The 22,343-nt window shown below is 40.9% G+C and overlaps 1 protein-coding gene and 26 non-coding genes across 27 annotated transcripts; all 27 read right to left on the bottom strand.

Moving 5' to 3' along the window:
- Positions 1 to 1,870: 1,870 nt before the first annotated feature.
- Positions 1,871 to 3,358, bottom strand: LOC116603112 (uncharacterized protein K02A2.6-like). Its single transcript, XM_032364122.1, has one exon. The coding sequence runs from the start codon at positions 3,356 to 3,358 to the stop codon at positions 1,871 to 1,873; it is 1,488 nt and encodes a 495-aa protein (XP_032220013.1).
- Positions 3,359 to 7,824: 4,466 nt separating this feature from the next.
- On the bottom strand, positions 7,825 to 7,895 carry Trnag-gcc. Its single transcript has one exon. It is a non-coding gene; the product is annotated as a tRNA-Gly (tRNA).
- Positions 7,896 to 8,257: 362 nt separating this feature from the next.
- On the bottom strand, positions 8,258 to 8,328 carry Trnag-gcc. Its single transcript has one exon. It is a non-coding gene; the product is annotated as a tRNA-Gly (tRNA).
- A 97-nt stretch (positions 8,329 to 8,425) lies between these two features.
- Positions 8,426 to 8,498, bottom strand: Trnaa-agc. The gene has a single exon. It is a non-coding gene; the product is annotated as a tRNA-Ala (tRNA).
- A 492-nt stretch (positions 8,499 to 8,990) lies between these two features.
- On the bottom strand, positions 8,991 to 9,061 carry Trnag-gcc. Its single transcript has one exon. It is a non-coding gene; the product is annotated as a tRNA-Gly (tRNA).
- Positions 9,062 to 9,261: 200 nt separating this feature from the next.
- Trnaa-agc lies at positions 9,262 to 9,334 on the bottom strand. Its single transcript has one exon. It is a non-coding gene; the product is annotated as a tRNA-Ala (tRNA).
- Positions 9,335 to 10,146: 812 nt separating this feature from the next.
- Trnag-gcc lies at positions 10,147 to 10,217 on the bottom strand. Its single transcript has one exon. It is a non-coding gene; the product is annotated as a tRNA-Gly (tRNA).
- Positions 10,218 to 10,991: 774 nt separating this feature from the next.
- On the bottom strand, positions 10,992 to 11,062 carry Trnag-gcc. Its single transcript has one exon. It is a non-coding gene; the product is annotated as a tRNA-Gly (tRNA).
- A 764-nt stretch (positions 11,063 to 11,826) lies between these two features.
- Positions 11,827 to 11,897, bottom strand: Trnag-gcc. Its single transcript has one exon. It is a non-coding gene; the product is annotated as a tRNA-Gly (tRNA).
- A 198-nt stretch (positions 11,898 to 12,095) lies between these two features.
- Positions 12,096 to 12,168, bottom strand: Trnaa-agc. Its single transcript has one exon. It is a non-coding gene; the product is annotated as a tRNA-Ala (tRNA).
- Positions 12,169 to 12,660: 492 nt separating this feature from the next.
- Trnag-gcc lies at positions 12,661 to 12,731 on the bottom strand. Its single transcript has one exon. It is a non-coding gene; the product is annotated as a tRNA-Gly (tRNA).
- Positions 12,732 to 13,498: 767 nt separating this feature from the next.
- Positions 13,499 to 13,569, bottom strand: Trnag-gcc. Its single transcript has one exon. It is a non-coding gene; the product is annotated as a tRNA-Gly (tRNA).
- Positions 13,570 to 14,096: 527 nt separating this feature from the next.
- Positions 14,097 to 14,168, bottom strand: Trnam-cau. The gene has a single exon. It is a non-coding gene; the product is annotated as a tRNA-Leu (tRNA).
- A 164-nt stretch (positions 14,169 to 14,332) lies between these two features.
- Trnag-gcc lies at positions 14,333 to 14,403 on the bottom strand. The gene has a single exon. It is a non-coding gene; the product is annotated as a tRNA-Gly (tRNA).
- Positions 14,404 to 15,178: 775 nt separating this feature from the next.
- Positions 15,179 to 15,249, bottom strand: Trnag-acc. The gene has a single exon. It is a non-coding gene; the product is annotated as a tRNA-Gly (tRNA).
- Positions 15,250 to 16,015: 766 nt separating this feature from the next.
- Trnag-gcc lies at positions 16,016 to 16,086 on the bottom strand. The gene has a single exon. It is a non-coding gene; the product is annotated as a tRNA-Gly (tRNA).
- Positions 16,087 to 16,850: 764 nt separating this feature from the next.
- On the bottom strand, positions 16,851 to 16,921 carry Trnag-gcc. The gene has a single exon. It is a non-coding gene; the product is annotated as a tRNA-Gly (tRNA).
- A 1,167-nt stretch (positions 16,922 to 18,088) lies between these two features.
- Positions 18,089 to 18,159, bottom strand: Trnag-gcc. Its single transcript has one exon. It is a non-coding gene; the product is annotated as a tRNA-Gly (tRNA).
- Positions 18,160 to 18,357: 198 nt separating this feature from the next.
- Trnaa-agc lies at positions 18,358 to 18,430 on the bottom strand. The gene has a single exon. It is a non-coding gene; the product is annotated as a tRNA-Ala (tRNA).
- Positions 18,431 to 18,922: 492 nt separating this feature from the next.
- Trnag-gcc lies at positions 18,923 to 18,993 on the bottom strand. Its single transcript has one exon. It is a non-coding gene; the product is annotated as a tRNA-Gly (tRNA).
- A 198-nt stretch (positions 18,994 to 19,191) lies between these two features.
- Trnaa-agc lies at positions 19,192 to 19,264 on the bottom strand. The gene has a single exon. It is a non-coding gene; the product is annotated as a tRNA-Ala (tRNA).
- Positions 19,265 to 19,756: 492 nt separating this feature from the next.
- Positions 19,757 to 19,827, bottom strand: Trnag-gcc. The gene has a single exon. It is a non-coding gene; the product is annotated as a tRNA-Gly (tRNA).
- A 198-nt stretch (positions 19,828 to 20,025) lies between these two features.
- On the bottom strand, positions 20,026 to 20,098 carry Trnaa-agc. The gene has a single exon. It is a non-coding gene; the product is annotated as a tRNA-Ala (tRNA).
- Positions 20,099 to 20,994: 896 nt separating this feature from the next.
- Trnag-gcc lies at positions 20,995 to 21,065 on the bottom strand. Its single transcript has one exon. It is a non-coding gene; the product is annotated as a tRNA-Gly (tRNA).
- Positions 21,066 to 21,263: 198 nt separating this feature from the next.
- On the bottom strand, positions 21,264 to 21,336 carry Trnaa-agc. The gene has a single exon. It is a non-coding gene; the product is annotated as a tRNA-Ala (tRNA).
- A 493-nt stretch (positions 21,337 to 21,829) lies between these two features.
- Positions 21,830 to 21,900, bottom strand: Trnag-gcc. Its single transcript has one exon. It is a non-coding gene; the product is annotated as a tRNA-Gly (tRNA).
- Positions 21,901 to 22,098: 198 nt separating this feature from the next.
- On the bottom strand, positions 22,099 to 22,171 carry Trnaa-agc. Its single transcript has one exon. It is a non-coding gene; the product is annotated as a tRNA-Ala (tRNA).
- Positions 22,172 to 22,343: the final 172 nt, after the last annotated feature.

The following is a 22,343-nucleotide window of genomic DNA, read 5'->3' as shown; positions in this document are numbered from 1 at the left end:
TAAACAGCCTTTGCTTCTACCGAAAATATGGCTTGATTCTTGCCGAAATGGACCTCGAAGTGTTATTGTTCTTCTCTATATGGACTCAACAAATATTGAACATTTTCAGACTCATTTGCGAACAAGATTTTAATCGAGTATGGAGGAATTATTTTGACTTTTAGCGAGTACTATATCTTCGTGTTCGAACTCGATGTTTGCAAATGGAGGAGGATGTACTATCGAGCGAGAGGAACGGCCTGTGTATTGCGACTCGAGCACATTTTAGAGGCAAGCATGGCGGAACAGTTTATTTTCATCGAAATCGTGTGTAATTCTTACCATATACCAATGAAGTTGTATTGTTGATAGTCTGCCGTTTGCAACCGTAAAAGGTTTAACGGCTTTCTCAATAAAACCGAGTAAAGTATACTAGCGTTTGTATTCTCATACAGTTCTCTATATGTAAGGTGATCGCAGAAATATATTTAAAGTCCAACAGGGAAAGCAGCGCGCATGCTCGGCGGCCATGCTGTATAGAATTTCTGCTAATGAGAGTTCATTAAACTCGATTAATAAGCCTACTGCATTTTTGTTGTCGCAACAACACCGCCAACCAATAAGATGCCTTGTGGATTCTGATGGCTATGCATGTTTTGTCTTTTTTGAATAGTTTTTGGCTATCTTATCCAGAAGGAACACATTCCTTTCCTGTGTTAGTTTGCTGGCAAATCACATCAGGTTTTCTTATCAATGTCCTGTCCTATTTCTACCTGTGTGGTCCTTTTTGGCTCTGTTCAGCCAAATAATCTGTTACAAAAGCTGATTTTTTTTCTTACCTTTTGTTGTAGGTTGATAATAAAACATAGCTTTTTTTTGATGTCTTCCTAGCTTGTCTTTCTATTGTTACAGGTTTTGTAAGGGCATTATTTCACCATCTTCAATCCTAATTCAAGCGCTAACATTAAGGAAGACATGAACTTTGTCACTTTAAAAAGGCTGAATTGAACATAACTGAAAGCTTTACTTTCTTTCTTCGGTTTTTAACACTGAAAGCAAAAAAGAAAGGAGAAACATGAATATCACATGATAAATATAAAAATATGTTGTGCTTCAGGGTACAGTAGTTGGAAGCAATAAAAAAAGACACATTGCAAAGCAAATGCTACACCAAAGAATAATTGCTCTAGTGATCCAAGAATTGGCAAGAGCCTTGCATTTCTTGCATTGATGGGTGTGTAAAAAATACACAGATCTGACATTTTACAAGGAAAGTACATACGCCCTGGGTTTGAATTGGATTGGTTTGAATTGGATTTGTGTTTGCATAACCTAGTAAGAGCTAGTTTAATGCCTTCATAACTTATTATTGTTCACAGATTTTCTTTGAATTATGTAGCTTTACAGATACTCTTGAGCGAGAGATTTTCAAGTCAAGTCAAGTACCTAAAACACATTGTTAACTACAATGCCTACAATGAGCACTTGTCAAGAGAAACCATATTGAAAACTTGTTGTTTGTGCGTTCTGGTATTGTAGTTGAAGGATGATTGATGTGTGAGAGAGAGGTTTGAGAAAAAACGTGTGCCTTATACCAACCCGAAAAGGGGGTATAATAACCTTGGTTATCCTTTAATTAGCACACGAACTTTCCATAATAAACCAACAACAACTTGACAGGCCGTTCGCCTCAGAACATGTGAGTCACCTCAGCCTACACTATTTACAGCGGTCTACTTCCTGACACAGGTATCCCGGTCAGTATATGACACTTCCTCCTTCCTAGCTAAAGCATACTACAGTACACCAATGATATGTGTGTCTATGTGTCCAAGTCCTGGTGAACCCAACAAGTATTGCAACAAGGACCTTATTTACAAAACATACTCATTTAAATGACTTGGGGTTTGTCGAACTCTCGTAGGATAGCAATAGCCGCTGACTGAGTATCGTCTGGTGTCGCTGCAACTGGCTCGCATATGGGGGTGGTGGATGTCGGTGGCACCAGACTTTCTATTGGAACTGTGTCTACACCGGCCAGCTCCATTGGACCTAAGGAGATATTAGAATCCCCGCTAGGCTTCTCATTGACGTCTGTGTCTGCCTCTCGCTTCAGCAAATGGTCAATGTGTCTGCGCACAAGTCCACCGTCTATGAGCTCAACTTCATACGAAAGAGGACCAGTTACCTTGGAGATTTTACCTTTGAACCACCTGACTCCATGTCCAAAGTTCTTGGCTCTTACCAAGTCCCCTGCTGTAAATGCTCTCAGTGGTGTCTTCCTATCGTGATATCTCTTCATATTACTCTGGTTGTCCCTGACTCGACCTCGGAGAGCAGGGTGTAACAAGTCAAACCTTGTTTTCAACTTCCGGCCGTTTAACAGTTCCGCTGGGCTACGACCGGTTGTCGTGTGAGGTGTAACACGGTATTGGAAGAGGAACCTCTGCAGTTTCGTGGTCAAATCTCTTCCAGACGCCCTCTCTATTCCTTCCTTTACTGTCTGCACGGTTCGCTCTGCCTGCCCATTGCTGGATGGGTGTACTGGCGCAACCGGGATGTGCTGGATGCCGTTCTTACTGAAGAATGTTGACAGTTCTTCCGAGATAAGGTTAGGACCATTATCCGATACAACAACATCTGGAATACCGTTTCGTGCGAAGCATTCTTGCAGCTTGTTTATGGTTGCTTGAGATGTTGTTGACTTCATCAGGTATGTCTCAATCCACTTGGAGTAAGCATCAGTTATAACCAGTAACATGTGACCTTCGACCGGCCCACCGTAGTCTAGGTGGATCCGCTTCCAGGGACCATCGGGATATTCCCATGGGTGCAATGGAGCTGATGGCGGGTTTCTTCTCCGGTCCTGGCAAACATCAAATCTCCTCACTATCTCTGCTAGCTCTTCATCCATTCCGGGCCACCAAACGTAACTCCTGGCCAAGGCCTTCATCCGATTGATGCCCGGATGTGCAGAGTGGAGTTCTCGCTTGACTTGATCTCTACCATTGGGTGGAATTATAACTCTCGCACCCCATAAGATACACCCATCTTGGACGCTTAACTCGTCTCTCCTCTTGCGATAGGATGTAAGGGCTGGATCTGTGTCATCTGTCGGCCATCCGCGTAACAGGTACTCATGTACATGTGCGAGTACAGGATCTTTCCTTGTCCAATGGCTGATCTGCTCTGCGGTCAAGATAGAGCAGTCTTCTAACTCTTCTATCATCAATACTCTGTCTTCAGTACGCGCTTTCACCGGTAAAGGCAGTCGGGACATACAGTCTGCATTGGCATGCTGATTTCCTGCTCTGTACTTCATGTGGTACTGGTATGCCCTCATCAATATGGACCATCGCTGAATTCTGGGCGATGCCATGACCGGTGTCTGCTTCGCCTCATGGAACAGTGACAGCAATGGCTTGTGGTCCGTGATTATATCAAAATCTCGACCAAACACATACTTGTGGAACTTCTTTAGCCGGAAGACGACGGCGGCTCCCTCCTTGTCTAGTTGGCTGTAGTTATTCTCCGTTCACTAAGGGTGCGACTTGCAAAACCAATAGGTCGTTCGGAGCCATCCTCCATGATATGGGACAGGACTGCGCCTAGGCCATACTGGGAAGCGTCACAATGGAGTACTAGTGCTCTTTCGGTATCATAGTGTACCAAAAGTCCTGCTGAGAGAATCATCTTCTTGGTTAGTTCAAAACATGTTTGCTGTTCTGGTCCCCAGTGCCACTTCACCCCATGCTCTAGGAGCTTGTGCAGAGGGTGAAGGACCTGGGAGAGACCCTTCAAAAATTTACCGTAGTAATTCAATAGGCCTAGGTATGCCTTCAGTTCCGTGACATTCTCCGGTATCTTGGCCTTAACTAGTGCCTCAACCTTGTCCTTGACTGGAGATATGCCCGTCTTGTCAATTTGATGACCCAGGTATACAACCTTGTCCTGCATAAACACACACTTCTCTCTCTTAAGTTTCAGTCCTGCCTCATCAAGCCTTGCTAGGACCTTCTCTAAATTCTCAAGCGATTCAGCAGTGCTCTCACCTGTCACAAGGATATCGTCTAGGTATACAGCTACCTGAGGTATTCCATGCAGCAGTTCTTCTATGGCACGTTGGAAGGCCGCTGGGGCGCTGGCGACTCCATACGGCAGACGTTTATACTGGAACATACCCCTCACCGTGTTGATGGTTGTGAACTTCCTGCTATCTTGGTCAAGTTCAACCTGAGAATATGCATGAGAGAGATCAAGCTTATGATAGATAGTTCCTCCTGCTATTTGAGCAGTCAACTCCTCCAAGGTGGGTATTGGGTACTGCTCGACCTTGGAAACCTTGTTAACAGTGACCTTATAGTCCCCACACAGTCTAATCTCACCGTTAGGTTTCAGTACTGAGACTACCGGCGCTGCCCAGTCTGAATGTCGGATAGGCTCTATCACATCCTGTTCCACGAGTCGGTCAATCTCTGCAATTACCTTGCTCTTCATAGCAAATGGGAGTGAGCGCGGTTTGTAGAAAAGTGGCTTTGCGCTGGGGTCAACAACAATCTTAGCTTGCGTGCCTTTCATTTTCCCCAATTCGTCCCTAAAAATATCTGGGTGCCTTTCAAGCACAGTCTCTAGGGTCAGGGTTTCCTTGAGGTGGTTTACACTTATCACGCTAAGCTGCTCTACTACATCCCTCCCGGCAAGATTAACCCTCTTGTGATTTGTAACGACAACTGGGGTGGTGCATGAGTTGCCATGGTAACTGACAACAGTCTCAATAGTTCCCAGGACTTTCAATTTGTGTCCTGTAAAAGAAGTTAGGCCTAACTCAGATGACTTCATTTTGTGGAAACTTGGCAGAGTTTTGGCGGTTTCTTCCGAAATTAAGGTATAGGGTGACCCTGTATCTATTTCAAACTCAATTGGCCTCCCGTATACTTCTAGGTGTACAGTGATTGGTGGAACTTTATTTCCTGGGTTCCTAATGTGATACATTCCCTCGGGACCCCCTTCACTATCTTCATCTTCACTAAAAACTTCTTCTTCGACATGGGTAATGGTATCCCCGGACCGGCATGCACTTTTTGCATGGCCTTTCTTCCCACATTTGTAGCAATTCTGATCTTTAAACCAGCATGATTGTGGGTCATGGGAATTTCTACATCTGTAACATTCTCCCCCTGATTTGTCTCCTGACATGGGTGTCTTTTGGGACCCCTTAACCTGCCCCCTTTTGTTTTGTTTTCATAGTTACCCCTCTGTCTAGTGGGGACTCCCTTCCCTTTAGGCTTTTGGAAGTAGTGCACTTGGTTTACTGAGGGCTCCTCTTGTGCAACACTTTTCTGCATTTCTCTAACATTGCGGCGTGCCGATTCATATGCCTCTGCGATCTGGGAAGCCTTATCAAATGTTAGATCTCCATCTGGTGTGGATAAGATTTTCTGTTGGATTTCTGCATCATTTATGCCAGCGATAAATCTGTCCTTCAGGGCTAGGTTAAGAAATCCTCCGAAATTACATGGAACTGCTAATCTCCTGAGTTCCGCAACATACATCATGACACTTTCATTACTTCTCCTAATTCTCGAGTTAAAGTAAAGACTCGCGCTCGCTTCGGAAAGCTTCGGTTTTAAGTGATGTTTCACTGCCTTGGCGATAAACTCAAATGTTTTGTCCGCCGGTTTCTCCGGTAAACACAAACTTTTGATTATGTGGTACGCTTTTGGGCCTACGTTGGCACACAAAATGCTCACTTTGAACTTGTCTTCTGTTATTTTGTTTGCAGCAACATAATGTTCGTATATTTCTATAAACTTCGTCCAATTGTGTTCGGTCTCATCAAAAGCAAAGAGGTTGCCATACAACGCTGCGGTCGCCATATTTCATGGAACAAACTCAACGGATTTTCGATCTTCGTCGGGTTTCTTCGGTCCCAATTTACCACTAGCGCCTTCTTCTTGACTTATTTTCGGTTTTTCTCTCGTCGCCACGTATAATAACCTTGGTTATCCTTTAATTAGCACACGAACTTTCCATAATAAACCAACAACAACTTGACAGGCCGTTCGCCTCAGAACATGTGAGTCACTTCAGCCTACACTATTTACAGCGGTCTCCTTCCTGACACAGGTATCCCGGTCAGTATATGACAGGGGGCATGTTTAAAAAAAAAAATCCCATTCAGATATAGGATACTCTGGTTTCTTTTGGTCAGAAGATCGCTGATAGAAAACAAAAGTAACAACTTAACAGAATTTGTTGGAAAAATTGGTAAATGATATCAAGCTTGTAACGAAATGAACATATAAAATCAATGTGTGTGATAAAAAACACAACGTATTTTTTGTGGTAAATGAAATCGATGCTTAATCCAAAAACAAGAAATGGGTATATAAGGGGAAAGTAAAAATAACTCAATTGTTGGTGTCATAGTTTTTTTCAATATCGCTGTTTAATTAATTTGTTATGAAACAAACATCAGGGTTTTTCAGCCACTTTGACCAATTTCTACCACTGAGGTTGTTTTAAACTTAGCGTCATAAGACACTAAAGTCTCGTTTGTCGTATATTTTCCGATGCGGATATCAAAAATGTGAGTCCCAGACATCTCCTCCAAGTTTGGCAATGTTGTATGCCTCCCCTGCATCACATCAAAATAATAGTGCATATTTTTGTACACTTCCTCTACATTCCGGTTGTGTGTTCTTGTTGTGCGCTCTGAAATTGTGGTTAAAGAATGATTGGTGTGTGTGAGGTTCGAAAATAAAGTGTGCCTCATACCAACCAGAAAAAAGGGCTTGTTAAAAAAAAGAATGAACTAAGTAAAAACAAAAATGTGTAAATGATATCAAGCTTGTAACTAAATGAACATATAAAATCAATGTGTGGGATAAAAAAGACAACATATTTTTTGCGGTTAGTGAAACCAATACTTAAACCAAAAAAAGAAATGGTGATATAAGGGGAAAGTAGAAATAACTCAATTGTTGATGTCATAGCTTTTTAAAGAAAAAGTTTACAAAAAAGGTCGTCTTATCTTTCTACACTACGATAACAGTTTATGCCTTGCTTGATTTAGGCTCCTTGCCAGTGTCCTCACGATCGTTAGGACAGCGTGCTTCTTCTTCAGTCTTTTTTCTCAAATGGCTGGGCGATGTGGGGTGGGGTCCGCGTCTCATCAAATGTATAACAATGTTTGAAGGGTTAAAAAAGGCGAAAACAAGCCCAAACGTTTGTGGACGTAGATGACTCAACACCCTCCCCCCTTTGAAATACCCCCTCCCTCCTCTAGAGCCAAAATGAGCTCCCCTCTATTAAGCCTTTTCCATTCTCCTAAGGATTATAACAAGGGATTAACACGCTTCTAAAAGTATCAGATTCTAGAGACATGTCTAGGATTTCTCGAATGGGTGACGGACTCCTACTATAAGACATTTGACTGGAAGTACATTTTTAGAATTTTATATCTCCAATACATTTCTTCTAAAATATCCATCAAATGGTTCTGCAGTAGTTTTGAAATTTTGTACAAACACAATCTTTATTGGCTCTAATACAATTGCTGATTTTTTATTTCTCTTCTTGATATCAGAGGCAAAAAACGACGCACCTCTAGCAGAGCAAGGTTTCGATCCTCGGACCTCTGGGTTATGGGCCCAGCACGCTTCCACTGCGCCACTCTGCTAACCACAGAAGCCTCTAGAAGGAAATTCGGTTTTATTTCTTGTGTTAAAGCTATGCTTTTAATTTACAGTTTACCGATTTAAGTTCACAACACAGGAGTTTAATAGAAAATATAGGTACTGACATTTGCATTTGATGTTTTCCAGCCAAAAATAAAATAAACATTGCACTGACCGGGAATCGAACCCGGGCCTCCCGCGTGGCAGGCGAGAATTCTACCACTGAACCACCAGTGCCTTCTGGTTTTTCAGCAGAATATTTTCAGATACAGTACAAAATAAATTCATGTCGATTTGATTGAGAAGACCTGTCTTCTGAGGTGGTTGAAAATCAAATTCTAAAACGCTTTTTATTATTCCAATAGGCATTATTTGCACTCTAACGAAGACGAGATTGGCTAAAAATGGCTTTCTCTTCACCAAGCCAAAATCTCTGGAGAATCCGGGTATCGATCCTAGTACCTCCCGCATGCTAAGCGGGCGCTCTACCATTTGAGCTTGCAGTTTACCGATTTAAGTACACAACACAGGAGTTTAAAAGAAAATATATCTACTGAAATTTGCATTTGATGTTTTACAGCCAAAAACAAAATAAACATTGCACTGGCAGGGAATCGAACCCGGGCCTCCCGCGTGGCAGGCGAGAATTCTACCACTGAACCACCAGTGCCTTCTGGTTTTTCAGCAGAATATTTTCAGATACAGTACAAAATAAATTAGTCGAAATTGCCTAAAAAATGGATTTCTCTTCACCAAGCCAAAAAATCTGGAGAATCCGGGTATCGATCCCAGTACCTCCCGCATGCTAAGCGGGCGCTCTACCATTTGAGCTAATCCCCCAGTAATCAAAACTAAACCACATGAAGCTGCATATGGCTGATTCTGAACTGTTTTCCAGGATATTTAAATACAAACGCAAAATCATAAAGACACATTGAAAACAATCAAACAAAGTTTTTAGCTTGCAAGAGAGTCTCTATAATTTTTCGCGAGTAGTTTTGAAATTTTGTACAAACACAATCTTTATTGGCTCGAATACAATTGCTAATGTTTTGTTTCTCTTCTTGATATCAGCGACAAAAAAATGACGCATCTCTAGCAGAGCAAGGTTTCGATCCTCGGACCTCTGGGTTATGGGCCCAGCACGCTTCCACTGCGCCACTCTGCTAACCATTGAAGTCTTGGGGAGGAAATTCGGTTTTGTTTCTTGTGTTAAAGCTATGCTTTTAATTTGCAGTTTACCGATTTAAGTACACAACACAGGAGTTTAATAGAAAATATAGGTACTGACATTTGCATTTGATGTTTTCCAGCTAAAAACAAAATAAACTTTGCACTGGCCGGGAATCGAACCCGGGCCTTCCGCGTGGCCGGCGAGAATTCTACCACTGAACCACCAGTGCCTTCCTGTTTAGCAGCAGAATATTTCCAGATACAGTACAAAATAAATTCGTGTCGATTTGATTGATAAGACCTGTTTTCTAAGGTGGTTGAAAATCAAATTCTAAAACGCTTTTTATTATTCCAAAAGGCATTATTTGCACTCTAACTTTGTCGAAATTGGCAAAAAAAAATGGCTTTCTCTTTACCAAGCGAAAAAATCTGGAGAATCCGGGTATCGATCCCAGTACCTCCCGCATGCGAAGCGGGCGCTCTACCATTTGAGCTAATCCCCCAGTAATCAGAACTAAACCACATAAAGCTGCATATGGCTGATTCTGAACTGTTTTCCAGGATATTTAAATACAAACGCAAAATCATAAAGACACATTGAAAACAATCAAACAAAGTTTTTAGCTTGCAAGAGAGTCTATAATTTTGCGCGAGTAGTTTTGAAATTTTGTACAAACACAATCTTTATTGGCTCGAATACAATTGCTAATGTTTTGTTTTTCTTCTTGATATCAGAGACAAAAAAATGACGCACCTCTAGCAGAGCAAGGTTTCGATCCTCGGACCTCTGGGTTATGGGCCCAGCACGCTTCCACTGCGCCACTCTGCTAACCATTGAAGTCTTGGGGACTGCATATGGCTGATTCTGAACTGTTTTCCAGGATATTTAAATACAAACGCAAAATCATAAAGACACATTGAAAACAATCAAACAAAGTTTTTAGCTTGCAAGAGAGTCTCTATAATTTTTCGCGAGTAGTTTTGAAATTTTGTACAAACACAATCTTTATTGGCTCGAATACAATTGCTAATGTTTTGTTTTTCTTCTTGATATCAGAGACAAAAAAATGACGCACCTCTAGCAGAGCAAGGTTTCGATCCTCGGACCTCTGGGTTATGGGCCCAGCACGCTTCCACTGCGCCACTCTGCTAACCATTGAAGTCTTGGGGAGGAAATTCGGTTTTGTTTCTTGTGTTAAAGCTATGCTTTTAATTTGCAGTTTACCGATTTAAGTTCACAACACAGGCGTTTAATAGAAAATATAGGTACTGACATTTGCATTTGATGTTTTCCAGCCAAAAACAAAATAAACATTGCACTGGCCGGGAATCGAACACGGGCCTCCCGCGTGGCAGGCGAGAATTCTACCACTGAACCACCAGTACCTTCCTTTTTAGCAGTAGAATATTTCCAGATACAGTACAAAATAAATTCGTGTCGATTTGATTGATAAGACCTGTCTTCTAAGGTGGTTGAAAATCAAATTCTAAAACGCTTTTTATTATTCCAATAGGCATTATTTGCACTCTAACTTAGTCGAAATTGTCTAAAAAATGGATTTCTCTTTACCAAGCGAAAAAATTTTGGAGAATCCGGTTACTCATCCCAGTACCTCCCGCATGCTGAGCAAGCGCTCTACCATTCGAGCTAATCCCCCAGTAATCAGAACTAGACCACATGAAGCTGCACATGGTTGATTCTGAACTGTTTTTCAGGATATTTAAATACAAACGCAAAATCATAAAAACACATTGAAAACAATCAAACAAAGTTTTTAGGTTGCAAGAGAGTCTATAATTTTGCGCGAGTAGTTTTGAAATTTTGCACAAACACAATCTTTATTGGCTCGAATACAATTGCTAATGTTTTGTTTCTCTTATTGATATCAGCGGCAAAAAATTGACGCACCTCTAGCAGAGCAAGGTTTCGATCCTCGGACCTCTGGGTTATGGGCCCAGCACGCTTCCACTGCGCCACTCTGCTAACCACAGAAGCCTTGGGGGGGGGGGGGGGGGGGGAATTCGGTTTTGTTTCTTGTGTTAAAGCTATGCTTTTAATTTACAGTTTACCGATTTAAGTACACAACACAGGAGTTTATTAGAAAATATAGGTACTGACATTTGCATTTCATGTTTTCCAGCCAAAAACAAAATAAACATTGCACTGGCCGGAAATCGAACCCGGGCCTCCCGCGTGGCAGGCGAGAATTCTACCACTGAACCACCAGTGCCTTCCTGTTTAGCAGCAGAATATTTCCAGATACAGTAAAAAATAAATTCGTGTCGATTTGATTGATAAGACCTGTCTCCTGAGGTGGTTGAAAATCAAATTCTAAAACGCTTTTTATTATTCCAATAGGCATTATTTGCACTCTAACTTAGTCGAAATTGCCTAAAAAATGGATTTTTCTTTACCAAGCGAAAAAATCTGGAGAATCCGGGTATCGATCCCGGTACCTCCCGCATGCTAAGAGGGCGCTCTACCATTTGAGCTAATACCCCAGTGATCAGAACTAAACCACATGAAGCTGCATATGGCTGATTCTGAACTGTTTTCCAGGATATTTAAATACAAACGCAAAATCATAAAGACACATTGAAAACAATCAAACAAAGTTTTTAGCTTGCAAGAGAGTCTCTATAATTTTGCGCGAGTAGTTTTGAAATTTTGTACAAACACAATCTTTATTGGCTCGAATACAATTGCTAATGTTTTGTTTTTCTTCTTGATATCAGAGACAAAAAAATGACGCACCTCTAGCAGAGCAAGGTTTCGATCCTCGGACCTCTGGGTTTTGGGCCCAGCACGCTTCCACTGCGCCACTATTCTAACCATTGAAGCCTTGGGGAGGAAATTCGGTTTTGTTTCTTGTGTTAAAGCTATGCTTTTAATTTACAAGTTTACCGATTTAAGTACACAACACAGGAGTTTATTAGAAACTATAGGTACTGACATTTGCATTTTATGTTTTCCAGCCAAAAACAAAATAAACATTGCACTGGCCGGAAATCGAACCCGGGCCTCCCGCGTGGCAGGCGAGAATTCTACCACTGACCCACCAGTGCCTTCCTGTTTAGCAGCAGAATATTTCCAGATACAGTAAAAAATAAATTCGTGTCGATTTGATTGATAAGACCTGCCTCCTGAGGTGGTTGAAAATCAAATTCTAAAACGCTTTTTATTATTCCAATAGGCATTATTTGCACTCTAACTTAGTCGAAATTGCCTAAAAAATGGATTTCTCTTTACCAAGCGAAAAAATCTGGAGAATCCGGGTATCGATCCCGGTACCTCCCGCATGCTAAGCGGGCGCTCTACCATTTGAGCTAATCCCCCAGTAATCAGAACTAAACCACATGAAGCTGCATATGGCTGATTCTGAACTGTTTTCCAGGATATTTAAATACAAACGCAAAATCATAAAGACACATTGAAAACAATCAAACAAAGTTTTTAGCTTGCAAGAGAGTCTCTATAATTTTGCGCGAGTAGTTTTGAAATTTTGCACAAACACAATCTTTATTGGCTCGAATACAATTGCTAATGTTTTATTTCTCTTATTGATATCAGCGGCAAAAAATTGACCCACCTCTAGCAGAGCAAGGTTTCGATCCTCGGACCTCTGGGTTATGGGCCCAGCACGCTTCCACTGCGCCACTCTGCTAACCATTGAAGCCTTGGGGAGGAAATTCGGTTTTGTTTCTTGTGTTAAAGCTATGCTTTTAATTTGCAGTTTACCGATTTAAGTTCACAACACAGGAGTTTAATAGAAAATATAGGTACTGACATTTGCATTTGATGTTTTCCAGCCAAAAACAAAATAAACATTGCACTGGCCGGGAATCGAACACGGGCCTCCCGCGTGGCAGGCGAGAATTCTACCACTGAACCACCAGTACCTTCCTGTTTAGCAGTAGAATATTTCCAGATACAGTACAAAATAAATTCGTGTCGATTTGATTGATAAGACCTGCCTTCTAAGGTGGTTGAAAATCAAATTCTAAAACGCTTTTTATTATTCCAATAGGCATTATTTGCAGTCTAACTTAGTCGAAATTGCCTAAAAAATGGATTTCGCTTTACCAAGCGAATAAAATTTGGAGAATCCGGTTACCGATCCCAGTACCTCCCGCATGCTGAGCAAGCGCTCTACCATTCGAGCTAATCCCCCAGTAATCAGAACTAGACCACATGAAGCTGCACATGGTTGATTCTGAACTGTTTTTCAGGATATTTAAATACAAACGCAAAATCATAAAAACACATTGAAAACAATCAAACAAAGTTTTTAGGTTGCAAGAGAGTCTCTATAATTTTGCGCGAGTAGTTTTGAAATTTTGCACAAACACAATCTTTATTGGCTCGAATACAATTGCTAATGTTTTGTTTCTATTATTGATATCAGCGGCAAAAAATTGACGCACCTCTAGCAGAGCAAGGTTTCGATCCTCGGACCTCTGGGTTATGGGCCCAGCACGCTTCCACTGCGCCACTCTGCTAACCACAGAATCCTTGGGGGGGGGGGAATTCGGTTTTGTTTCTTGTGTTAAATCTATGCTTTTAATTTGCAGTTTATCGATTTAAGTACACAACACAGTAGTTTAATAGAAAATATAGGTACTGACATTTGCATTTGATGTTTTCCAGCCAAAAACAAAATAAACATTGCACTGGCCGGGAATCGAAACCGGGCCTCCCGCGTGGCAGGCGAGAATTCTACCACTGAACCACCACTGTCTTCCTGTTTAGCAGCAGAATATTTCCAGATACAGTAAAAAATAAATTCGTGTCGATTTGATTGATAAGACCTGTCTCCTGAGGTGGTTGAAAATCAAATTCTAAAACGCTTTTTATTATTCCAATAGGCATTATTTGCACTCTAACTTAGTCGAAATTGCCTAAAAAATGGATTTCTCTTTACCAAGCGAAAAAATCTGGAGAATCCGGGTATCGATCCCGGTACCTCCCGCATGCTAAGCGGGCGCTCTACCATTTGAGCTAATCCCTCAGTAATCAGAACAAAACCACATGAAGCTGCATATGGCTGATTCTGAACTGTTTTGCAGGATATTTAAATACAAACGCAAAATCATAAAAACACATTGAAAACAATCAAACAAAGTTTTTAGCTTGCAAGAGAGTCTCTATAATTTTGCGCGAGTAGTTTTGAAATTTTGTACAAACACAATCTTTATTGGCTCGAATACAATTGCTAATGTTTTGTTTTTCTTCTTGATATCAGCGACAAAAAAATGACGCACCTCTAGCAGAGCAAGGTTTCGATCCTCGGACCTCTGGGTTTTGGGCCCAGCACGCTTCCACTGCGCCACTCTGCTGACCACAGAAGCATTGGGGAGGAAATTCGGTTTTGTTTCTTGTGTTAAAGCTATGCTTTTAATTTACAGTTTACCGATTTAAGTACACAACACAGGAGTTTATTAGAAAATATAGGTACTGACATTTGCATTTGATGTTTTCCAGCCAAAAACAAAATAAACATTACACTGGCCGGAAATCGAACCCGGGCCTCCCGCGTGGCAGGCGAGAATTCTACCACTGAACCACCAGTGCCTTCCTGTTTAGCAGCAGAATATTTCCAGATACAGTAAAAAATAAATTTGTGTCGATTTGATTGATAAGACCTGTCTCCTGAGGTGGTTGAAAATCAAATTCTAAAACGCTTTTTATTATTCCAATAGGCATTATTTGCACTCTAACTTAGTCGAAATTGCCTAAAAAATGGATTTCTCTTTACCAAGCGAAAAAATCTGGAGAATCCGGGTATCGATCCCGGTACCTCCCGCATGCTAAGCGGGCGCTCTACCATTTGAGCTAATCCCCTAGTAATCAGAACTAAACCACATGAAGCTGCATATGGCTGATTCTGAACTGTTTTCCAGGATATTTAAATACAAACGCAAAATCATAAAGACACATTGAAAACAATCAAACAAAGTTTTTAGCTTGCAAGAGAGTCTCTATAATTTTGCGCGAGTAGTTTTGAAATTTTGTACAAACACAATCTTTATTGGCTCGAATACAATTGATAATGTTTTGTTTTTCTTCTTGGTATCAGCGACAAAAAAATGACGCACCTCTAGCAGAGCAAGGTTTCGATCCTCGGACCTCTGGGTTATGGGCCCAGCACGCTTCCACTGCGCCACTCTGCTAACCACAGAATCCTTGGGGGGGGGGGGGGGGGGGGAATTCGGTTTTGTTTCTTGTGTTAAATCTATGCTTTTAATTTGCAGTTTATCGATTTAAGTACACAACACAGTAGTTTAATAGAAAATATAGGTACTGACATTTGCATTTGATGTTTTCCAGCCAAAAACAAAATAAACATTGCACTGGCCGGGAATCGAACCCGGGCCTCCCGCGTGGCAGGCGAGAATTCTACCACTGAACCACCACTGTCTTCCTGTTTAGCAGCAGAATATTTCCAGATACATTAAAAAATAAATTCGTGTCGATTTGATTGATAAGACCTGTCTCCTGAGGTGGTTGAAAATCAAATTCTAAAACGCTTTTTATTATTCCAATAGGCATTATTTGCACTCTAACTTAGTCGAAATTGCCTAAAAAATGGATTTCTCTTTACCAAGCGAAAAAATCTGGAGAATCCGGGTATCGATGCCGGTACCTCCCGCATGCTAAACGGGCGCTCTACCATTTGAGCTAATCCCCCAGTAATCAGAACTAAACCACATGAAGCTGCATATGGCTGATTCTGAACTGTTTTCCAGGATATTTAAATACAAACGCAAAATCATAAAGACACATTGAAAACAATCAAACAAAGTTTTTAGCTTGCAAGAGAGTCTCTATAATTTTGCGCGAGTAGTTTTGAAATTTTGTACAAACACAATCTTTATTGGCTCGAATACAATTGCTAATGTTTTGCTTCTCTTCTTGATATCAGCGCAAAAAAAAAAATGACGCACCTCTAGCAGAGCAAGGTTTCGATCATCGGACCTCTGGGTTATTGGCCCAGCAAGCTTCCACTGCGACACTCTGCTGACCACAGAAGCATTGGGGAGGAAATTCGGTTTTGTTTCTTGTGTTAAAGCTATGCTTTTAATCTACAGTTTACCGATTTAAGTACACAACACAGGAGTTTAATAGAAAATATAGGTACTGACATTTGCATTTGATGTTTTCCAGCCAAAAACAAAATAAACATTGCACTGGCCGGGAATCGAACCCGGGCCTCCCGCGTGGCAGGCGAGAATTCTACCACTGAACCACCAGTGCCTTTCTGTTTAGCAGCACAATATTTCCAGATACAGTACAAAATAAATTCGTGTCGATTTGATTGATAAGACCTGTCTTCTGAGGTGGTTGAAAATTAAATTCTAAAACGCTTTTTATTATTCCAATAGGCATTATTTGCAGTCTAACTTAGTCGAAATTGCCTAAAAAATGGATTTCTCTTTACCAAGCGAAAAAATCTGGAGAATCCGGGTATCGATCCCGGTACCTCCCGCATGCTAAGCGGACGCTCTTCAATTTGAGCTAATCCCCCAGTAATCAGAACTAAACCACATAAAGCTGCATATGGCTGATTCTGAACTCTTTTCCAGGATATTTAAATACAAACGCAAAATCATAAAGACACATTGAAAACAATCAAACAAAGTTTTTAGCTTGCTATAGAGTCTCTAAAAGTTTGCGCGAGTAGTTTTGAAATTTTGTACAAACACAATCTTTATTGGCTCGAATACAATTGCTAATGTTTTGTTTCTCTTCTTGATATCAGCCCCAAAAAAATGACGCACCTCTAGCAGAGCAAGGTTTCGATCCTCGGACCTCTGGGTTATGGGCCCAGCACGCTTCCACTGCGCCACTCTGCTGACCACAGAAGCATTGGGGAGGAAATTCGGTTTTGTTTCTTGTGTTAAAGCTATGCTTTTAATTTACAGTTTACCGATTTAAGTACACAACACAGGAGTTTAATAGAAAATATAGGTACTGACATTTGCATTTGATGTTTTTCCAGCCAAAAACAAAATAAAAATTGCACTGGCCGGGAATCGAACCCGGGGGTCCCGCGTGGCAGGCGACAATTCTACCACTGAACCACCAGTGCCTTCCTGTTTAGAAGCAGAATATTTCCAGATACAGTAAAAAATAAATTCGTATCGATTTGATTGATAAGACCTGTCTTCTGAGGTGGTTGAAAATCAAATTCTAAAACACTTTTTATTATTCCAATAGGCATTATTTGCAGTCTAACTTAGTCGAAATTGCCTAAAAAATGGATTTCTCTTTACCAAGCGAAAAAATCTGGAGAATCCGGGTATCGATTCCGGTACCTAAAGCATGCTAAGCGGGCGCTCTACCATTTGAGCTAATCCCCCAGTAATCAGAACTAAACCACATGAAGCTGCATATGGCTGATTCTGAACTGTTTTCCAGGATATTTAAATACAAACGCAAAATCATAAAGACACATTGAAAACAATCAAACAAAGTTTTTAGCTTGCAAGAGAGTCTCTATAATTTTGCGCGAGTAGTTTTGAAATTTTGTACAAACACAACCTTTTTTGGCTCGAATACAATTGCTAATGTTTGTAAATCTTCTTGATATCAGCGCCAAAAAAATGACGCACCTCTAGCAGAGCAAGGTTTCGATCCTTGGACCTCTGGGTTATGGGCCCAGCACGCTTCCACTGCGCCACTCTGCTAACCATTGAAGCCTTTGGAAGAAAAATCGGGCCTCCCGCGTGGCAGGCGAGAATTCTACCACTGAACCACCAGTGCCTTTCTGTTTAGCAGCAGAATATTTCCAGATACAGTACAAAATAAATTCGTGTCGATTTGATTGATAAGACCTGTCTTCTGAGGTGGTTGAAAATCAAATTCTAAAACACTTTTTATTATTCCAATAGGCATTATTTGCACTCTAACTTAGTCAAAATTGCGTAAAAAATGGATTTCTCTTTACAAAGCGAAAAAATCTGGAGAATCCGGTGTTGTTTCTCTTCTTGATATCAGCGCCAAAAAAATGACGCACCTCTAGCAGAGCAAGGTTTCGATCCTCGGACCTCTGGGTTATGGGCCCAGCACGCTTCCACTGCGCCTCTCTGCTGACCACAGAAGCATTGGGGAGGAAATTCGGTTTTGTTTCTTGTGTTAAAGCTATGCTTTTAATTTACAGTTTACCGATTTAAGTACACAACACAGGAGTTTAATAGAAAATATAGGTACTGACATTTGTATTTGATGTTTTTCCAGCCAAAAACAAAATAAACATTGCACTGGCCGGGAACCGAACCCGGGCCTCCCGCGTGGCAGGCGAGATTTCTACCACTGAACCACCAGTGCCTTCCTGTTTAGCAGCACAATATTTCCAGATACAGTACAAAATAAATTCGTGTCGATTTGATTGATAAGACCTGTCTTCTGAGGTGGTTGACAATCAAATTCTAAAACGCTTTTTATTATTCCAATAGGCATTATTTGCACTCTAACTTAGTCGAAATTGCCTAAAAAATGGATTTCTCTTTACCAAGCGAAAAAATCTGGAGAATCCGGGTATCGAACCCGGTACCTCCCGCATGCTAAGCGGGCGCTCTACCATTTGAGCTAATCCCCCAGTAATCAGAACTAAACCACATGAAGCTGCATACGGCTGATTCTGAACTGTTTTCCAGGATATTTAAATACAAACGCAAAATCATAAAGACACATTGAAAACAATCAAACAAAGTTTTTAGCTTGCAAGAGAGTCTCTATAATTTTGCGCGAGTAGTTTTGAAATTTTGTACAAACACAATCTTCATTGGCTCGAATACAATTGCTAATGTTTTGTTTCTCTTCTTGATATCAGCGCCAAAAAAATGACGCACCTCTAGCAGAGCAAGGTTTCGATCATCGGACCTCTGGGTTATGGGCCCAGCACGTTTCCACTGCGCCACTCTGCTGACCACAGAAGCATTGGGGAGGAAATTCGGTTTTGTTTCTTGTGTTAAAGCTATGCTTTTAATTTACAGTTTACCGATTTAAGTACACAACACAGGAGTTTAATAGAAAATATAGGTACTGACATTTGCATTTGATGTTTTCCAGCCAAAAACAAAATAAACATTGCACTGGCCGGGAATCGAACCCGGGTCTCCCGCGTGGCAGGCGAGAATTCTACCACTGAACCACCAGTGCCTTCCTGTTTAGCAGCAGAATATTTCCAGATACAGTACAAAATAAATTCGTGTCGATTTGATTGATAAGACCTGTCTTCTGAGGTGGTTGAAAATCAAATTCTAAAACACTTTTTATTATTCCAATAGGCATTATTTGCACTCTAACTTAGTCGAAATTGCCTAAAAAATGGATTTCTCTTTACCAAGCGAAAAAATCTGGAGAATCCGGGTATCGATCCCGGTACCTCCCGCATGCTAAGCGGGCGCTCTACCATTTGAGCTAATCCCCCAGTAATCAGAACTAAACCACATGAAGCTGCATATGGCTGATTCTGAACTGTTTTCCAGGATATTTAAATACAAACGCAAAATCATAAAGACACATTGAAAACAATCAAACAAAGTTTTTAGCTTGCAAGAGAGTCTCTATAATTTTGCGCGAGTAGTTTTGAAATTTTGTACAAACACAATCTTTATTGGCTCGAATACAATTGCTAATGTTTTGCTTTTCTTCTTGATATCAGCGCAAAAAAAATGACGCACCTCTAGCAGAGCAAGGTTTCGATCCTCGGACCTCTGGGTTATGGGCCCAGCACGCTTCCACTGCGCCACTCTGCTGACCACAGAAGCATTGGGGAGGAAATTCGGTTTTGTTTCTTGTGTTAAAGCTATGCTTTTAATCTACAGTTTACCGATTTAAGTACACAACACAGGAGTTTAATAGAAAATATAGGTACTGACATTTGCATTTGATGTTTTCCAGCCAAAAACAAAATAAATATTGCACTGGCCGGGAATTGAACCCGGGCCTCCAGCGTGGCAGGCGAGAATTCTACCACTGAACCACCAGAGCCTTCCTGTTTAGCAGCAGAATATTTCCAGATACAGTAAAAAATAAATTCGTGTCGATTTGATTGATAAGACCTGTCTTCTGAGGTGGTTGAAAATCAAATTCTAAAACGGTTTTTATTATTCCAATAGGCGGTATTTACAGTCTAACTTAGTCGAAATTGCCTAAAAAATGGATTTCTCTTTACCAAGCGAAAAACTCTGGAGAATCCGGGTATCGATCCCGGTACCTCCCGCATGCTAAGCGGGCGCTCTACCATTTGAGCTAATCCCCCAGTAATCAGAACTAAACCACATGAAGCTGCATATGGCTGATTCTGAACTGTTTTCCAGGATATTTAAATACAAACGCAAAATCATAAAGACACATTGAAAACAATCAAACAAAGTTTTTAGCTTGCAAGAGAGTCTCTATAATTTTGCGCGAGTAGTTTTGAAATTTTGTACAAAGACAATCTTTTTTGGCTCGAATACAATTGCTAATGTTTGTAAATCTTCTTGATATCAGCGCCAAAAAAATGACGCACCTCTAGCAGAGCAAGGTTTCGATCCTTGGACCTCTGGGTTATGGGCCCAGCACGCTTCCACTGCGCCACTCTGCTAACCATTGAAGCCTTTGGAAGGAAAATCGGGCCTCCCGCGTGGCAGGCGAAAATTCTACCACTGAACCAGCAGTGCCTTCCTGTTTAGCAGCAGAATATTTCCAGATACAGTACAAAATAAATTCGTGTCGATTTGATTGATAAGACCTGTCTTCTGAGGTGGTTGAAAATCAAATTCTAAAACACTTTTTATTATTCCAATAGGCATTATTTGCACTCTAACTTAGTCGAAATTGCCTAAAAAATGGATTTCTCTTTACAAAGCGAAAAAATCTGGAGAATCCGGTGTTGTTTCTCTTCTTGATATCAGCGCCAAAAAATTGACGCACCTCTAGCAGAGCAAGGTTTCGATCCTCGGACCTCTGGGTTATGGGCCCAGCACGCTTCCACTGCGCCACTCTGCTGACCACAGAAGCATTGGGGAGGAAATTCAGTTTTGTTTCTTGTGTTAAAGCTATGCTTTTAATCTACAGTTTACCGATTTAAGTACACAACACAGGAGTTTAATAGAAAATATAGGTACTGACATTTGCATTTGATGTTTTTCCAGCCAAAAACAAAATAAACATTGCACTGGCCGGGAATCGAACACGGGTCTCCCGCGTGGCAGGCGAGAATTCTACCACTGAACCACCAGTGCCTTCCTGTTTAGCAGCAGAATATTTCCAGATACAGTACAAAATAAATTCGTGTCGATTTGATTGATAAGACCTGTCTTCTGAGGTGGTTGACAATCAAATTCTAAAACGCTTTTTATTATTCCAATAGGCATTATTTGCACTCTAACTTAGTCGAAATTGCCTAAAAAATGGATTTCTCTTTACCAAGCGAAAAAATCTGGAGAATCCGGGTATCGATCCCGGTACCTCCCGCATGCTAAGCGGGCGCTCTACCATTTGAGCTAATCCCCCAGTAATCAGAACTAAACCACATGAAGCTGCATACGGCTGATTCTGAACTGTTTTCCAGGATATTTAAATACAAACGCAAAATCATAAAGACAAATTGAAAACAATCAAACAAAGTTTTTAGCTTGCAAGAGAGTCTCTATAATTTTGCGCGAGTAGTTTTGAAATTTTGTACAAACACAATCTTCATTGGCTCGAATACAATTGCTAATGTTTTGTTTCTCTTCTTGATATCAGCGCCAAAAAAATGACGCACCTCTAGCAGAGCAAGGTTTCGATCCTCGGACCTCTGGGTTATGGGCCCAGCACGCTTCCACTGCGCCTCTCTGCTGACCACAGAAGCATTGGGGAGGAAATTCGGTTTTGTTTCTTGTGTTAAAGCTATGCTTTTAATTTACAGTTTACCGATTTAAGTACACAACACAGGAGTTTAATAGAAAATATAGGTACTGACATTTGCATTTGATGTTTTTCCAGCCAAAAACAAAATAAACATTGCACTGGCCGGGAACCGAACCCGGGCCTCCCGCGTGGCAGGCGAGATTTCTACCACTGAACCACCAGTGCCTTCCTGTTTAGCAGCACAATATTTCCAGATACAGTACAAAATAAATTCGTGTCGATTTGATTGATAAGACCTGTCTTCTGAGGTGGTTGACAATCAAATTCTAAAACGCTTTTTATTATTCCAATAGGCATTATTTGCACTCTAACTTAGTCGAAATTGCCTAAAAAATGGATTTCTCTTTACCAAGCGAAAAAATCTGGAGAATCCGGGTATCGATCCCGGTACCTCCCGCATGCTAAGCGGGCGCTCTACCATTTGAGCTAATCCCCCAGTACTCAGAACTAAACCACATGAAGCTGCATATGGCTGATTCTGAACTGTTTTCCATTATATTTAAATACAAACGCAAAATCATAAAGACACATTGAAAACAATCAAACAAAGTTTTTAGCTTGCAAGAGAGTCTCTATAATTTTGCGCGAGTAGTTTTGAAATTTTGTAC

Source organism: Nematostella vectensis, chromosome 8, assembly GCF_932526225.1.
Source record: "Nematostella vectensis chromosome 8, jaNemVect1.1, whole genome shotgun sequence".
Lineage (NCBI taxonomy): Eukaryota > Metazoa > Cnidaria > Anthozoa > Actiniaria > Edwardsiidae > Nematostella > Nematostella vectensis.
The sequence above is the reverse complement of the archived record's forward strand: the minus strand, read 5'-3'. Positions and strand labels throughout refer to the sequence as shown.

What these genes read in the sequence shown, in the direction of transcription:
- LOC116603112 (XM_032364122.1), bottom strand. Translation starts at nt 3,358, where the DNA reads ATGGCATCGCCCAGAATTCAGCGATGGTCCATATTGATGAGGGCATAC.